The following is an 18,540-nucleotide window of genomic DNA, read 5'->3' as shown; positions in this document are numbered from 1 at the left end:
CTAGATCATAGAAGATGCATAATTAGTCCGTCAGCTTTTATGGTAAGCAAGTCACACAATGCCCCAGCAGCCCCCTCTTTTTGGCCTTTTGTTTTTGAGCCAAGTCATGTTGACTATTAAGAGTGGTTATATTTTATGTGGGTTGTGTATCAACCAATTGTGGCATACTGGTTTGACTCTTTTGTTGAATAATCTTGGAAAAAGTAATCAAATAACTTCTGGACTACTTGGTCTGCCTGTCTCATGAAATAGGTTGCAGCTGTGCATAGCAAATACCATGTTTATGGCTGACATGCTTATCATTACTTTGCATCTTTGGGCTATGTTAATTTGCTAAACAATTTTTGGTTTGTAATTAAGTGGACGCTAGAACTGTGTCCTGTTAATCTATTGAGTATAGAGTACATATAATGCTACTTTGATGCCCTTTTGTTTATGTTGGTTCTGTCGTACAAAGATATCGCTGCTACTTGGTTACTTTGATGCCCTTTTGTTTATGTTGGTTCTGTCGTACAAATATATCGCTGCTACTTTGTTATAATATTTATATATTCCAGATTTTTGTGGATGGTGAGAATCGGAGGTGGGGTCTTCCCTGTAATAAAAGAACCTGATTATCTTGTTAATGGCGAGTACCGTGTTGACAAAGGGGCTGCTCCCAAGATGTTGAACTGTCTCATGTAAGTTTTGTTGCATTGCTACAATGATACATGCGGTTATTTGAGTATGAGACCACCCCACTCCCCCATGCGGGGTTGGGGCAAGACCTTCATGGCGGGGTGTGAAAATATTCAGCTAGAATTGTTAATAATTTATTCGAACAGGTTATTGTATGTGTATATGTGAGCTCTATGATGTCTCCGTTTCTATGATTAATACTAGCCAATACCCTTCTCGAAATTGTGAGCCTGATACATGACACTCCCTCCAAATTGTGTATATTATATTGCTAGTGAGAAATGCATTTGTTTGGTCTTAATGTCAGCTGATAATATGTTACTGAACTATCTTTGCATACGATAATATAGCCGTTCCACCTTCAGTCCATAAACTCTCTCTTTTTCTCTCATAGGGCATTATAATTTATAAAAAAACTGGTACATGATAGTTTTATTTGTTTATTTATGTCTTTTTAATCTCTTTTGGTCTTCAGGTACAAATTGTCTTATTATCGATTTGGAGAGTTGACAACAGAATATGGCAAACCACCTGGGTAAGTTAAAGGTTTATCTTCCATTCAACTGGAAATGGATATGCATTTGTGTTTTAACCAGAAGCACACGATGCACCAGTTTTAATAATAGCAGGGTGGTTGTGTCACGTGCATGTGAAACAAGGATAACGTAAGTAATCAAAGAGCTACTTTATGAATGAAGTAGAGACTAAAATTAATAAAAAGTCAAAACCAAAACATAAAGTAGATGCACATCGCTAGAAGCAAGGGATAGAAGCTCTGCATATCACTATGAAGGCAAGGCATGGAGGCTGTGCAAGTGTTTGGGTTGATTGCTTGTCATGGTACATATATTATTTATGGATACAAATTGTAAATGAACCATCAATAAATTGAGCTTAGCTCGTGTAAACTTGACTCGGGTTTGATTCATATGTTAAGTCATAACTCATCCTTCTTGAAGGGTTAGAAGAAATCTACATGTTAACAATACATGGCACTGGGTAATAAGAGATCCATAAGCACTAATACTCAAGCAAACTGTAAAGTTCCTGCATCATCATCCTCAACATCACCAGGGACAATTGAAATATATTAAAAAAATATGAAGTCGACTACTCAATAAATGGTATGTCATACAGCACAAAGGTATTGATTCTGGATTTACCCCTGAAAAGTCCCTTAAAACACAATTAAATATTCACACGTTGATTTTCTTGTTTCTATTTCTTCCTCCTAAATAGGTGTTATCTCTTGTATACCCCTTGTCTACTTGGGATATGCCTATTTGTATTAATATAATTTTACCGTATACTTATCAAAAAAATATTCACACAAGAAACATTTAACCCTTGTGTGCAACGCCGTGCATCAGTCTCATCCTATTCGTACTGGTTTCTGCTTAGTGGTTTAGAGGCATTGTTGTACTCTTAAAGTATTTGTTTCGTAATTGTTGGTGTTTTTTTTTTTTTTGAAATGGCAGGTATGATCGTGCAAGGGGGGTTGAAATCGGAAACAAGGATATTAAACTTGAATATCTGGAAGAGGCTTTTACAACATCTAATTGGATTGTTCGCATTTACAAAGTTAAACCACCGAATAATAGATGGTAAAGTTCTCTCTCTCCCTTTCTCTCTCTGTGTGCGGAACGGTAAAGAAGTAGATGAAACTGTCAGAGTTTTGCAGTGTAGGGATAGATGATGTAGTTTGCATTTGTAGCATTCAAGGCTCTAAATGTTCGGGACCTTGTTTTCCAAGATTTTGTATTGGCCTTTTACCTATCTATTTTAAACTGTTTATTTGATTGTGGTTGAGGAGGAGTTGTTTGAATTCGAAACGTAATAGTCTGGCATGGTGCAGCTTACAGTTCCACATGCAATGATGGTTGTTATAATTTTCCTCTATCAATGATTAGTTGTTCAATGAGCTTTGACAAGGAATTACCAATCCTTAGCCCCTATGCAGGGAACGATGTTCCATATTTACCTTGGGTCCCCACTGTGCTGCGCTACCATTTTCAGGCAATGTTTCATGGCTAGGTAGGATCAACTTCTCTACGAACGCTGGGATTGGATGAATGGATTTAGGCATTCCTCGAATACTCCTTTAGAGTTGTCCAAAATGTTAAGTCTGTGTTAGCTTGTTATGGCCATGTCCTGTCCTGTAGTTGATTATGGTCTTATCCTGAAGTAGTGCTATGCAAAACCTCGAGTAAAGTTGTGGAATGATACACATACAGGAATAAGACGTATCTGTTCTCTTAAAAATCCACATTTCTTTGGGATGATGATTAACAGATTTGAAATGACTCTAAACCAAATCGTACGTGGGATGACAAGAGTAACATATTTCTCCAAAATAGACATTTTTCTTTTTCTTTTTAATGTAAAGTAGTAGTCGAATCTGTTTGGCACTTGACACTTTTCTTTGTAGTTGCCCATGGCAGGAATATTTCCTTTACGATCCCCCTTTTGCCCATGCCCTTCTTTTCCAAGTATTATTATGGTTTTTCTCCTCTAAGATTGACTTCAATTTGTTTAATGGATATTGGTGGCATATTTGGGATTGTTCATTTGGATCAGGTTTGCCCTAGTCTGGTTTGGAACCCAGGTAACTGGGTTCTAGAGGTGGTTATCGGCCCAGGTTTTACTCGGGCTAAAAACAGAATTACCCACCCGCCCAAGCTCGGGGGCAGGTATAGGCAAGATGCAGGTACAAGGTTAAAATCCATTACCTGCAACCTGGTTTAAAATCTAAATTGGCCAATTAAAAAATTGGTCAAAATCAAAAGATAACACTTCACCCTTAGTCAATGATTACTCGCCAAGTCTCCCAATTCATGTAAACCTGAATGCATATGGTGGCGTCCTCACCATGGCGGGAGAGACTGACTAGAAGAGGAAGGCTTAGATTGAGAGAGAGAGAGAAAGGGTTTCTGGGAATGGTATCTCCAACTTCATATTGGTCTCCATTTTCATCCTCCAAGTTCTCATCTCCTTTGATCTCGAAGGTCGTTAGAAAATTCTTGAGATCTGTTTCACTTTTTGGCAAGACTGGCTGTGGTACTAATCCATATTCTCTCTCTCTCTCAACATTAACGTTTACTATTGCGTTGAATGTTGGAGGTTGGGGAACGGTATAATGGACCCAAACTGACTTGTTCGAGAAGTCACTGGTCACTCTCCAGAATTGGGTTAAGAATGGAGAATGAGATGAAGAAGGAATAAGCAAGTCTGTAAGTTTGCATGAATTATCTGTTGGGAACTTTTCCCCCCAACTCCTATTTATAGTATTTGTTTGAACAAAACGGCAGTGTTTAACAACACTTATTGTAATTTTCGTGAGTGAAAACGACTGCGTTTACAACTACTGAAAAAAAGGGATATTAAACAACAATGTTCTATTAAAGGAATGAAACTAATTATGCATCACACGACGCCGTTCTCAGCTTCACGCATGCAACTAATTGTCATCAACCACCTTTCTATTCCTGGCTTATGAACACAACACAGAAGCTTTTATCCTCATCGCACTTTGCCCCCTCGCTGCACCCAATAACCAGACTGCAAGCCTTCCACTCCAACACTTCCTCAATCCATAACATACCCTCTTTCTTTAAAGCACCTTGCCCACAAGCTGAGGGAATTGCTGCCGAAGCTGCCAATAAGGTTCCTATGTGCAAGCTTCCACTCCAACACCTTCCCATTGAATCAAGACTTCCACCAATGCTCTATTGTCCTTCTTGACAGTTCGTCTTTCCAAAATTTTCTCAGGCTGAGGCCTTAATTCCCCTTGCAAATCAACTGGAGGTAAAGTAGAGATAGGTGTAAACTGGTCTCCAATCTTTTTCTTCAAGACATAAACATGAAAAACTGGATGTATGAGTGAATCTGAAGGTAAGCATAAACAATATACAACTTTGTCAATTCTATGAGTGATCTGAAATGGCCCAAAATATCGAGGTGAAAGTTTAAGATTCCTTATGGCTGCTACAGACTGCTGTCTATAGGATTGAAGTTTAAGATAAACCCAATCCCCCACAGAAAACTCCCTGTCAGTTCTATGTTTGTCATAATAAAACTTCATTCTATCTTGAGCCAAGGATAAATTAAATTTGAGTGTAAGAAGAATCTGTTCTCGAGTTAGCAAGAGCTGTTCCACTGCTTGATTGGAAGTCAAACCAGGAATATGAGCCTGAAGTTTAATTGGAGGAATCCCATACACAGCTTCAAATGGAGTTAACTTTGTGGAAGTGTGAAATGTGAAATTAGAAAAATTATATACATAAGCCTCACACTCCTGCACACCACTTAAAAGTATGTGAATTTATTCTTTTACCCTCATGTTTCATGAAATATGAAATATGAAATATGAGGATAAAAGAGTAAAATTACATATTTTTTAAGTGGTGTGCAGAGTGTGAGGCTTACGTGTAGCATAACTCGTGAAATTATACCACCATTCAGCGAATGAAAGCTAATCTACCATAGCTTTGGTTTGTCGAAAATGACCTCAGAAAATGTTCAAGACATTTGTTGACAGCTTCTGTTTGGCCATCACTTTGAGGGTGATAAGCTGATGAATAGGAAAGATTAACTCCCTGCAATTTGAAAAGTTTTCTCCCAAATGAACTAGTAAATGTTGAACCACGATAAAAAACAATGATTTTAGGTAAACCATGTAACTTAAAAACATTACTGAAGAATAGTGAGGCCACTGAGCAGCTGTAAATGGATGTTTCAAAGGCATAAAATGTGCATATTTTGATAATCTGTCCACTACCACCATAATGACAGAATACCCTCTGGAAATTGGCAATCCTTCAACAAAATCCATTGAAAGATTAGTCCATATTTGCTCAAGAAAAGGTAAGGGCTGTAAAAACCCATCTGGAAGGACATTTTGAATCTTATTCCTTTGACAGGTATCACATTCTCGAATGAACTGCTTAACATCATGTTTGAGACCAGGCCAATAAAATTCTAATCTTGCTCTATGCAAACACTTGTGGAAACCAGAATGGCCAGCAGCAGGACTAGAGTGCAAATAATTCAAAATCTGTTGTTTCAAGGGCAAATAATCAGGCACATAAATTCTATCTTTCTTAAACAAAATGCCATGCCTCAGTTTGAATGAAGAATTAGAAGTAGGATTAAGTTGTAATGCAGTGATTAATTTATGTGTATCCTGATCTGCATCATAAGCTATTTTTAAATCTGAGAGCCATGTTGGTGTAGGGTATGATAAAGTTGCCAGTTCCCCAACCACATCAACTTGATCTTTGTGAGACAAGGCATCGGCCACCTTGTTCTCCACACCTTTCTTATACTCAATGGTAAACTCATAGCCAAGGAGTTTAGAAAGCCACCTCTGTTGTGCAACAGTGCCAATCTTCTGCTCAAGTAAATATTTAAGGCTATGGTGGTCAGTTCTGACCACAAAAGGACTTCCCAAAAGGTATGGCCACCATTTCTTAACAGCTAGCACCAATGCTAAGAACTATTTTTCATAAGTAGAAAAAACAAAATTCTTGCCTTTCAAAGCCTGACTCAAAAAAGGCTAATGGTCTTTGATCTTGCATCAAAACTGCTCCCACACCAGTTGCACAAGCATCACACTCAATGACAAATCTCTTTGTGAAATCAGGTAGAGCCAGAACAGGAGGGCTTGTGACAGCAACTTTCAAGGCATCAAAAGACTTAGTAGCAGAATCTGTCCAAGCAAAAGCATCCTTTTTTAACAAAGATGTCAAAGGGGCAGCAATCTGACCATAGCCCTTAATAAATTTTCTATAGTAACCTGTCAATCCTAAAAAACCTCTTAATGACTTTAGGTTTTTAGGTATTGGCCAAGTGACCATAGACTCCAATTTCCTAGGATCTGCCCTCACTCCCTCCTTTGAAATCAAATGCCCCAAATATTCTATTTCTTGGCATGCAAATCTACACTTCGATTGTTTAGCATAAAGTTGATGATGCTGTAAAGTTTGCAACACAGTAGCCATATGAGCTAAATGAGAAGGCATATCCTTGCTATAAACCAATATGTCATAAAAAAAAAACAATGACAAACTATTAAGGAATGGTCTGAAAACTTCATTCATAAGGCCTTGAAAAGTTGAAGGGGCATTAGTAAGACCAAAAGGCATTGCAAGAAACTCATAATACCCTTCATGAGTTCTGAAAGCAGTCTTATGAACATCCTCATCCCTCATGCGTATTTGATGATAACCTGCTCTAAGATCCAATTTCAAGAAAATTGAAGAACTTGAAAGTTGATCCAAGAGCTCATCCACAACATGAATGGGATATTTGTCTTTAATAGTGACTTCATTTAAAGCTCTATAATCAATACACATTCTCCAAGTACTATCAGACTTCCTGACTAGCAAAACAGGAGAGGAGAAAGGTGATTGACTAGGCCTTATAACACCAGAAGTCAAGAGCTCCTTAACAATTTTTTCAATTTCTGTTTTCTGAAAAAATGGATATCTATATGGCCTAACAGTAATAGAAGAAGTGCCTGCCTTCAAATTAATCTTGTGATCATGTGATCTATTGGGTGGCAACCCAATAGGTTCCTAAAAAACATTCTTATATTGCTGTAAAAGCTGCTGCACTTGTTCATCTTGCAAAGCTGGAGACTCAATGGAGTCACAAGCAACTAATTGCAGAAAAAATCCTTTGCTGCCACAGCCAAAGGTCTTAAAAGACTCATCATCATCAATAAGATCAGACTGAGGTACTGTCAATCCTTTCAAGGAAATTGTCTGACCAGCATACTAAAATTGCATGTTCATATTCACAAAATCCCAGAGAATAGGACTTAATGTAGACAGCCACTGATGCCAAGAACTGCATCACATCCTCCCAAAGGAAGAGTAAAAAAATCCACTACAAATGACATACCTTGAATTAAGGAAATAACAGTACACTTGCCAGTACTATTAATAAGCTAGCCATTAGCCACCTTAACATGAATAGTCTGGCCCAATTGCACAAGCAACTTACATCGGGTAGCCACTGCAGTATCCACAAAATTATGTGTACTGCCAATGTCAATTAAAATGACCAACTTTCTTGCCAATATAAGCAATAAGCCTCATTGTCTTAGGTCCCCCAGCTCCAACAATAGACTGAAATGAGATAGAAGCTATTTCAGCTTCAGCTTCCACAGGCTCAACAACCACTTCACCACTAGCATTAACATCCAGTTCACAAATGGAATCATCAAATTCCATACCTTCTAACAGAAATAATTTTGGCTTTGCACACTTATGACCAGGCTGCCATTTGTCATCACATAAGTAACAAATGCCCTTTTTACGCCTCTCCACCATTTGAGATTCAGAGACCTTATGATAAGGAAGCTTGGCTAGGGGTGGAACTCTTGGTGTGCCTAAAATTGAAGGAGGTTGTCCAAGCTTCAACATACTCGACTCTGGACTAAACTTACTTGAATCAGTAAGTGAACTTCTCCAAGGCTTCCTTGTACATACTACATATTGTTCTTGAATTTTGGCTAAGCCAAACACATCATTCAAAGATAAAGGATTCAACATCCTCATAGGTAGCCTAATCTCATCACGTAAGCCACTCAAGAAACAGCTCAACTTAGTCTTTTCTGACAAACCTTTAATACAATTGGAAAGAATCTCAAATTCAGCTTTGTAGTCAGTTACTGTACTAACCTGATTGATTTGAGTAATTGACTCCATTGGATCATCGTATGGAGTAGATCCAAATCGAATCTAAACAGCTTTGATGAAGTCCTCCCAAGAGTGAAATGTTCCTGCCTCACTAGCATCTTGGAACCAAACCAAGGCCTCATCATCCATGTGGAAGGAAGCAATGAAGATATGTTGACCAGGAGGGACCTGATGATACAGAAAGTACTGATTCACGTCATAAATCCATGGTGATGGATTACCACCACAAAAGCGAGGAAATTCTAACTTAATTCCTCATACAAAACCTCTATCCACAAGTTCTCTGTTATGCATTCCTTCCTCCATATCTTCGTTTCTGTGCAACGTTTGTTGCTCTTGATTATCTCGACGTGAGTTACTAGAATCCTCAGAATCATGACATGAAATCTTCGAGATTTGTTGTAAAATCTCCTGAAACTTCTTATCTTGTGTTTCTCTTTCCGATCTCGCAGCCTCTTGCTGCTCAAACAATAAACCAATGGCATCCTCAATTTGTTGTTGTTGCCGTAAGTGATTCATAGAATCAACGATCTTAGCATACGAACGCGTTCCTTCTGCCATGGCTGATACCAACTATAATGGACCCAAACTGACTTGTTCGAGAAGTTACTCTCCAGAATTGGGTTAAGAAGGGAGAATGAGATGAAGAAGGAAGAAGCAAGTCCGTAAGTTGCTTGAATTATCCGTTGGGAACTTTTCCCCACAACTCCTTCTATTTATAGTATTTGTTTGAACAAAACGGCAGTGTTTAACAACACTTATTGTAATTTTCGTAAGTGAAAATGACTGCGTTTACAACTACTGAAAAGAAGGGATATTAAACTACAACGTTCTATTAAAGGAATGAAACTAATTATGCATCACACGACACCGTTCTCAGCTTCACACATGCAACTAACTGTCATCAACCACCTTTCTATTCCTGGCTTATGAACACAACACAGAAGCTTTCATCCTCATCGCACCTTGCCCCCTTGCTACATGATGCAAACCAAGGAGTTGGACATGCTAATCATACAAGTGGGAATGGAGCTGAATTTGTACAAGACCCTTTGTCATTTCCTAGTGGCCCAATTACAAGACTTAGAGCCAAACGTTTCAAGGAAGCACTAAATGGGCTAATCCAAGAGAATTGGGCTGATTCTAAAAAGACCAAGATGGGCTCAAATAATATTCAAGACTTAATCCATGTCATCAAGGCAATTGAAGAGGCTAATTAGCACATAGAAATATGATGAATGGTCTGACCATTAAAGGACGTGAATTTGTTAAGTTTCAAGAATATTAAATAGGTGAATGAACTTGGTCTTGCCTGGGTACGTGAAATACATTGAATTTAGTCATTTAGTCATTTCTGGCTGCCTCTAGAAGTCCAAGAGGCCTAAATTTCGTGGGACTTGTTATGTTAATATTTGTGTTGCTTTTAAAGCTGTAGTTATGACTTTTCCTATTCTTGGAGGGTTGTTCCAAGTATATAAAGGGGTTATTTCGAGTTTTAATAGCAGATTGGAAATTTCAGAAACTTATTTGTTTTTGTGAGGTCTTGTGTTCCTCTTGGTTCTTCAAAGAACTCCTTGAACTTATCAAGTTAATCTTGTGGCGTTCAAGCTCCAAACTTATCACCTTGATTCTGATTTCTGGGTGTGGCGTTTTCAATCCTTCGTAGTCTTGGTTCTCATCTAGTTGGGTGACTGGTCAAGGCTCAACAAATCTTGTCAATACGATCTTGGGGTTCCAAGCCATCATTGTTATCGGGTTTCATCACAATTGTTGGTGAAGTTCATATCATTTTGGTATCAGAGCCAGGTTCTAAGATAAGTTTGTCTATCTTTTATTTTCGTTCTATTTCCTGTTCCTGCTGTGTTTAAAAAAAAAAAAAAAAGGGTACACGATTCCAGTAAGAAAACTTCTTCCTTTCAATCTTGTATCTCACCTTATTCAAGTACTTGAACTTTTGATGAGTTTTGGTTGTTTATTTTCTGAATTGCTGCTGGATTATTTTGAATGAGTTTCTTGAAGTTCGATTAAGAACTAAAGAAGACACAGAAGAGTGGAAAAAGGCAAGAGTGTGCGAGACCATATGAGGGTAAAAGCCGTTTAGAGTGAAAACACGAGTGCAAGTGTATCAATTCTTGAGTGAAACACGTGAGGGAGTGCTTGTGAGGATTCTAACTTTGTTTGCAGATTTTAAAACATGTCTAATAATCAAGAAGAAGACACAACCGAAGAATTTCGACAACCTCCAGTTCCAAACCTCCAAATGCAAGCGATGTTAGGGGAGATGAGGCGTATGTTGAGGGCTGAATTAGAACCTATTCACGAAAGGTTGGACAGGGTAGAAGCGGAAACTCCTAGGGGCCAGCAACATGACATCCACAATAGGCAGCATGGTGGGCGTGGTCCGTGGCGGAATGTTGATGGAGAGGCGGAGTCGGAGGAGTTTGATGAGCAATATTTGAACCGAGGCAGGATTGAGCGTGGGTATAGAAATAGAGAAGCTAGGATGGGTAGGCCTAGGAGGGATAACGATTTAGGAAATATAAAGATTAAAATCCCATCTTTTCAAGGTAAAAATGATCCTGAAGTTTATTTGGAGTGGGAAACTAAAATGGAGATGGTTTTTGATTGTCACAACTACTCAGAGATAAAGAAGGTTAAGTTGGCTGCAATTGAATTTACCGATTATGCCATTGTGTGGTGGGATCAATTACTGATTAATAGGAGGAGGAATAGAGAGCCACCCGTGGACACTTGGGAGGAAATGAAAATGCTTATGAGGAAGCGTTTTGTACCCAGCCACTATTATAGGGGATTGTATCAAAAATTACAGAGGTTAATTCAAGGATCTAAAAGTGTGGATGAGTATTACAAGGAGATGGAGGTAGCTATGATCCGGGCAAATGTAGAAGAGGACCGGGAAGCCACCATGGCTAGGTTTTTGCACGGTTTAAATCGTGAGATTGCGGATATAGTCGAGATGCAGCACTATGTTGAGTTGACAGATATGGTGCATCAAGCCATAAAGGTGGAGGAACAATTCAAACGAAAGGGATTGGCTAGGAGGGGACTGCCTATGGCTACAACCAGCTCGTGGAAGACAACTCCAAAAAGGGACGAGCAGCAACAAAATAAGCCAAAATTTGAATCCTCTAAGAATGCCAACTTAAAGACCGCCACTACTTCAGGTACAATCGAGACTTCAAGTTCTAAGACACGTGATATTAAATGTTTTAAATGTCAGGGGCGCGGACATATAGCCAGCCAGTGTGTAAACAAGAGGGTGATGGTGATAAATGCCCAAGGAGAGCTTGAGTCAGAAAATGAGGAAGAAGTAGATAATGATGATATGCCATCTATGGAGGATGCTGACGATGAGCAAAATGCTGTGGTTGGAGATTTATTGGTTGCAAGGCGAGTTCTCAATGTGCAGGTTAAGGAGGAAGAAAGTAACCAAAGGGAGAACTTGTTTCATACTCGGTGCTTTGTAAATAACAAAGTTTGCAGTGTCATTATCGATGGTGGGAGTTGCACAAATGTAGCCAGCACTTATTTGGTGGAGAAATTGGCTTTAACTACCTTGAAACATCCTCAACCTTACCGGCTTCAGTGGTTGAATGAATGTGGGGAAATCAAGGTGACAAGACAAGTGTTGGTGGCATTATCCATTGGCAAATATGAGGATGAGGTGCTTTGTGATGTGGTTCCTATGCACGCATGCCATTTACTGTTGGGAAGACCATGGCAGTATGATCTGAGGGTTACGCATGATGGATTCACAAATAAGTATTCCTTCACTCTTAATAGGCAACCTATTACTCTTGTGCCATTAACTCCAAAACAGGTCAGGGAGGACCAATTAAAGTTACAAAGTTCGAATGAAAAAAAAAAGGAAAAGGAAAGGAAGGCCGAAACTGAAAAAAAAGACTTAAAAAAAAAAGGAGAGAAAAACATTGATCAGAGTGAAAAAGAAAGAGAGAGGATTTCGGCTATAGTGAGAGCAAGAGAGGAAAAATTCAATTACATTGCAAAAAAAAGTGAGATCAAGAGAGCATTATTTTCACACCAGCCCCTTATTGTACTCATGTACAAGGAGGCTCTTTTATGTACTAATGATCTCGTCGGTGCTTTGCCGAGCAATATTGTTTCTCTTTTGCAGGAGTTTGAAGATGTCCTTCCTGAAGAGGTACCATATGGTTTACCTCCAATCCGAGGGATTGAACATCAAATTGATTTCATACCTGGTGCATCAATTCCAAACCGACCTGCTTATAGGAGTAATCCCGAGGAGACCAAGGAACTTCAGAGGCAAGTAAGTGAATTATTGGAGAAGGGGTTTGTGCGTGAAAGTATGAGTCCTTGTGCGGTTCCGGTGCTGTTAGTTCCCAAGAAGGATGGAACATGGAGGATGTGTGTTGACTGCCGAGCCATCAACAACATAACGGTAAAGTATCGTCATCCCATTCCTAGACTAGATGATATGTTGGATGAATTGTATGGTTCTTGTGTCTTTACAAAAATTGATCTTAAGAGTGGATATCATCAGATTAGGATGAAAGAAGGTGATGAATGGAAAACTGCTTTTAAGACTAAATATGGTTTGTATGAGTGGTTAGTGATGCCTTTCGGTTTAACTAATGCTCCGAGCACATTTATGCGTTTGATGAACCATGTTTTGCGAGCATTTATTGGCAGATTTGTAGTTGTGTATTTTGATGATATCCTGATCTATAGCAAAAATTTGGAAGAACATGTAATGCATTTGAAATCTGTTTTGGAAATTCTAAGGAAAGAAAGGTTGTTTGCTAACCTCAAAAAGTGCACCTTTTGCACGGATAAGCTTGTGTTTCTTGGTTTTGTTGTTAGTAAGAGAGGAATTGAGGTGGATGAGGAAAAGGTGAAGGCAATCCAAGAGTGGTCAACGCCTACAACAGTCAGCCAAGTGAGGAGTTTCCACGGCTTAGCTAGCTTCTATAGACGGTTTGTGCGTGATTTTAGTAGCTTAGCCGCCCCTCTTACTGAAGTCATCAAGAAAAATGTGCCGTTTAAGTGGGGAAAAGAACAAGAAAAGGCATTTAGTCTGATCAAAGAAAAGTTAACTAATGCACCTTTGCTTGTTTTACCTAACTTTGCTAAAACTTTTGAAATTGAGTGTGATGCTTCAGGCATAGGAATTGGAGCTGTTTTGATGCAAGAAGGCCGTCCAATTGCTTATTTCAGTGAAAAGTTGAGTGGGGCAGCCCTAAATTACCCTACTTATGATAAGGAGATGTATGCCTTGGTGAGGGCTTTGGAAAATTGGCAACACTATCTATGGCCAAAGGAGTTTGTGATTCACACAGATCATGAGTCTTTGAAGCATTTGAAAGGACAGCAAAGGTTGAACAAACGCCATGCCAAGTGGGTGGAATTCATTGAAACATTTCCGTATGTGATCAGATATAAGCAAGGTAAGGAAAATGTGGTGGCTGATGCATTGTCCCGAAGGTATGCCTTACTTTCCATTTTAGATACAAAAATGCTTGGCTTTGAATACATTAAGGAATTGTATGCTCAAGATTCTGATTTTGGTGATGTGTTCAATGCATGTGAAAAAATGGCGTTTGGTAAGTTTTATAGGTATGATGGATTTTTGTTTCGGGAAAATAAACTGTGTTTGCCAATATGTTCTTTGCGCGAATTGCTTGTGAGAGAAGCTCATGGTGGTGGTTTGATGGGTCATTTTGGTGTAGCTAAGACTTTAGGAATTTTGCATGAACATTTTTTTTGGCCTCATATGAAACGTGATGTGGAAAGAATTTGTGAGAAGTGTATCACGTGTAAACAGGCTAAGTCTAAGTTGAAACCCCATGGTTTGTACACCCCTTTGCCAATACCTAGTGAACCTTGGACTGATATTTCTATGGATTTTGTTTTAGGTTTACCTAGGACTAAGAGGGGGAGAGATTCAGTTTTTGTGGTGGTAGATAGATTTTCCAAGATGGCACACTTCATTGCATGCCATAAAACTGATGATGCATCACATATAGCTGATTTGTTCTTCAAAGAAATTGTTAGGTTACATGGTATGCCTAAGACCATTGTTTCTGATAGGGATGCAAAGTTTTTGAGTTACTTTTGGAAGACTTTGTGGGGAAAGCTGGGAACTAAGTTGTTGTTTTCTACTACTTGTCATCCACAAACGGATGGCCAAACTGAAGTAGTAAATAGAACTTTGTCGTCTTTGTTGCGTGCTATCATTAAAAAGAACTTGAAAACATGGGAAGATTGTTTGCCACATGTTGAATTTGCTTACAATAGAAGTATACATTCTGCAACTAAGTTTTCACCATTTGAAATTGTTTATGGCTTTAACCCATTGTCACCTTTGGATTTAACTTCTTTACCTTTGAGTGAACGTGTGAACTTAGATGGCAAAAAGAAGGCAGAATTTGTAAAGATGATTCATGAAAAGGCACGGCTGAACATTGAAAGGAGGACTAAACAATATGTCCATCAAGCCAACAAGGGACGTAAGAAGGTAGTGTTTCAACCAGGAGATTGGGTTTGGTTGCACTTAAGGAAGGACCGTTTTCCAGAGAAGCGGCGTTCAAAACTCCTACCTCGGGGTGACGGGCCATTTCAAGTAGTAGAACGCATCAATGATAATGCCTACAAGCTTGACTTACCAGGTGAGTATGGTGTCAGTGCAAGCTTTAATGTTGCTGATTTGTCTCCTTTTGATGTAGGTGATGATTTGAGGACAAATCCTTCTCAAGAGGGGGAGAATGATGCAAACCAAGGAGTTGGACATGCTAATCATACAAGTGGGAATGGAGCTGAATTTGTACAAGACCCTTTGTCATTTCCTAGTGGCCCAATTACAAGACTTAGAGCCAAACGTTTCAAGGAAGCACTAAATGGGCTAATCCAAGAGAATTGGGCTGATTCTAAAAAGACCAAGATGGGCTCAAATAATATTCAAGACTTAATCCATGTCATCAAGGCAATTGAAGAGGCTAATTAGCACATAGAAATATGATGAATGGTCTGACCATTAAAGGACGTGAATTTGTTAAGTTTCAAGAATATTAAATAGGTGAATGAACTTGGTCTTGCCTGGGTACGTGAAATACATTGAATTTAGTCATTTAGTCATTTCTGGCTGCCTCTAGAAGTCCAAGAGGCCTAAATTTCGTGGGACTTGTTATGTTAATATTTGTGTTGCTTTTAAAGCTGTAGTTATGACTTTTCCTATTCTTGGAGGGTTGTTCCAAGTATATAAAGGGGTTATTTCGAGTTTTAATATCAGATTGGAAATTTCAGAAACTTATTTGTTTTGTGAGGTCTTGTGTTCCTCTTGGTTCTTCAAAGAACTCCTTGAACTTATCAAGTTAATCTTGTGGCGTTCAAGCTCCAAACTTATCACCTTGATTCTGATTTCTTGGTGTGGCGTTTTCAATCCTTCGTAGTCTTGGTTTTTCATCTAGTTCGGTGACTGGTCAAGGCTCAACAAATCTTGTCAATACGATCTTGGGGTTCCAAGCCATCATTGTTATCGGGTTTCATCACAATTGTTGGTGAAGTTCATATCACTACACCCCATAACCAGACTACAAGCCTTCCATTCCAGCACTTCCTCAATCCATAACACATGGTAATGCCTACGTTTGTTTCATTTTGGTTTGGTCTTGCTTGGTTAAAACACGGGAGAAAGAAAATTGGGATTTGATCGATAAAAAGGGTAAATTATAGTGTATTATTTTCCACACATATTCAAGTGTACATTTGGTGTACTATATATAGAAGATTAAGGGGGAGGGGTTTGGATAGTGAGTTGAGATGAAAATTGAAAATTGAATCAAATATTGTTAGAATATTATTTTTTAATGTTATTATTTTTTTGAGATTTTAAAAAATTGAATTGTTTTTTATTTTTTGTCTAAGAATTTGACGTGTCATACTTATTTCCATGACATAACACTTTTTTTTATAAGTAAGATGAAAATTTTATTGAAACGAATGAAGTAGGTGAAGCCCGTGTAAGGCAGGACACTTAACATAACATACTAACATGAGCATTAAATAACATAACTTACATGAGCATTGTGTGACATAACTTAACATGACCATTAAATAACATAACTTACATGAGCATTGCGTGACATAACTTAACATGACCATTATGTGGCATAATATTTAGGCATTACATAGCAATCATAACATAAGTGTTACATAGCATAACATAACATAAGCCTTACATAGCATCCATTCTAACAAACAATCAATCAGCATGGTATAGATAATTTCATTCACAAGCATATTGTCATAATTCATCTACGTTTCATGAAAAAGGGCTAACCTGGAATTGGTTGTACATAACAAAGGTAAGCATTTTTTTCATGCATAAAAGAATAGTTACAACACATAAAAGTTAATCTTGCTACTTATCTCGTTGCGTTGTTTCCTGAATTCTACTTCATAGCTTTCACTTATACGAGATACTAAACGTTACCAAAATCTTCTAGAAAAATGTGTTGTAATATCCTACCTAATTAAATACATATTATGGAAATTAATCTAATAAAATATTCAGTTACATCCTAAAATTACTAACTACTAATATCATATAATTAATTAAATACTAATGTCATATCTAATCTTTCAAATATAATTTAATAAACAACTTTTTTTTTTTATCTAAACCTATAAAAATAATGGTGGGAACATTCGATTCATAAAAATAGACTTAGTATTAAAATTCTAGAATCTATTACTATTGGGAGGGATATTTCCCATCTGGTCCATCCTAGTTGGGCCTGGCCAAACAATGGGGCCCGTTCTAGCTCGGGTCTCACCCTTCTACGGCCCCAGAGTCGGCAAAGGGGTCAAACCCTCAAAGTTGCATCAAGTGAAGGAGGTTGCACAATGCCGGAAACTAGACAAAGAAGAACAGATGGGACATGACGACTTTGACATCCTTTGTTACACCTAGCATAAAAGGACTTACGCCAGCAGGTGAATAGAGGACGCAGACAACCCTCTATTCTCTTATGAAAGGGATCAGAAATGACCGCGCTACTCATCCACGGTCGGGACACATCCTGGAAGCCACACTGCATTAAAAGCGTCGTCTTAGGAGTCACGCCGCATTTATAGCCTTGCCTCAGAACTGTCACATTAAATATCCAAACTAGAATAGATAAGGGCGGGACGACCAAATCCTGACATTGAGTACATAATGTTCCCTCCGAACCTTGTATCAAAGCTATATCCAAGGTACAAAGATGTCTCTCTCAATGCTATTATGAAAAAAGCCATTACTCTAAACACACGCGACTAACTTAGGCTCCTTGGACCACCCCGGGCCCACCTTTTTCCTTGTGTTTGCAGGTGAAGATCTCGGCACGAGTTGCTAAAACCTTGTTCAGGCGTACAAAATACGACATTAATAGTGGAGCCATCTGTGGGATTCGTCTTATAGATGTAACGTGTCTTTTGTATGCCAGCGACAACCTATTCTCAGACAACTCGAGGACCAGAAGCCCTATCAGAAGACATGGAAGCAAGTTTTGCAGAAATGGAACATTTGATAAAGACGCTAACCGCACAAGTGGAAACACTTCAGAAGAAGAACAAAGCCCTATGGGTGGACACTACCAAGCTACTTGAAGACACTGAGCCCAGCCTAAACAGGCAGGGCAAGTCGTGAGCCATGCGAGGGACGGGCGCTGATGATGAAGACAGGAAGATGTAGCATGAGCTTCACGACCTCATGGACAAATACAAGGAGATGACCAAGAAGGTGGGAGCCTCGTCCTCAGTAGACCAAATGCTCACCAGTATGAATCGGCCCTACAGTGTAGAAGTGATGGCCATGCCATTACTACCAAAATTCAGGGTTCCTCAAATATATCTGTACAACGGATCCAAGGACCCCTTGGAGCATTTGGACACCTTTAAGGCTCATATGACCCTACACGGATTTCCCGAGGAGATCGCGTGCAGGGCCTTCCTGTTGACCCTAAAAAGTGCGGCACGAGCATGGTTCGCATCACTAGCACAAACTCAATCTACAACTTTGAGGACCTGACTCGCCTCTTTATCACGCAATTTATGGCTAGCAGGAGGAGAAAGCGCTCGACGGCTTACCTCTTATGATGGGAACCAAGATGAGCCTAAT

General features: G+C 38.9%; 2 protein-coding genes across 3 annotated transcripts; both read left to right on the top strand.

Moving 5' to 3' along the window:
* The first annotated feature begins 56 nt into the window (after positions 1-56).
* LOC118346124 (dolichyl-diphosphooligosaccharide--protein glycosyltransferase subunit STT3B-like) lies at positions 57-2,969 on the top strand. 2 transcript variants are annotated; one of them, XM_035687148.1, is made up of 4 exons: positions 57-680; positions 1,154-1,213; positions 2,157-2,282; positions 2,639-2,969. In XM_035687148.1, exons 1-4 carry the CDS (start codon positions 568-570, stop codon positions 2,748-2,750), a joined length of 411 nt encoding a protein of 136 aa, XP_035543041.1. In that variant the 5' UTR covers positions 57-567; the 3' UTR covers positions 2,751-2,969. The 2 variants fall into 2 exon arrangements, with proteins under 2 accessions (XP_035543041.1, XP_035543042.1); XM_035687149.1 differs by having other exon boundaries at positions 58-680; positions 2,628-2,740.
* A 7,606-nt stretch (positions 2,970-10,575) lies between these two features.
* Positions 10,576-18,029, top strand: LOC118346125. The gene is made up of 5 exons (XM_035687150.1): positions 10,576-12,222; positions 12,538-12,690; positions 13,249-13,865; positions 14,940-15,102; positions 17,751-18,029. Exons 1-5 carry the CDS (start codon positions 10,576-10,578, stop codon positions 18,027-18,029), a joined length of 2,859 nt encoding a protein of 952 aa, XP_035543043.1.
* Positions 18,030-18,540: the final 511 nt, after the last annotated feature.

This window comes from Juglans regia, unplaced genomic scaffold, assembly GCF_001411555.2.
Source record: "Juglans regia cultivar Chandler unplaced genomic scaffold, Walnut 2.0 Scaffold_697, whole genome shotgun sequence".
Lineage (NCBI taxonomy): Eukaryota > Viridiplantae > Streptophyta > Magnoliopsida > Fagales > Juglandaceae > Juglans > Juglans regia.
This window is presented reverse-complemented; position numbering and strand designations above follow the sequence as displayed.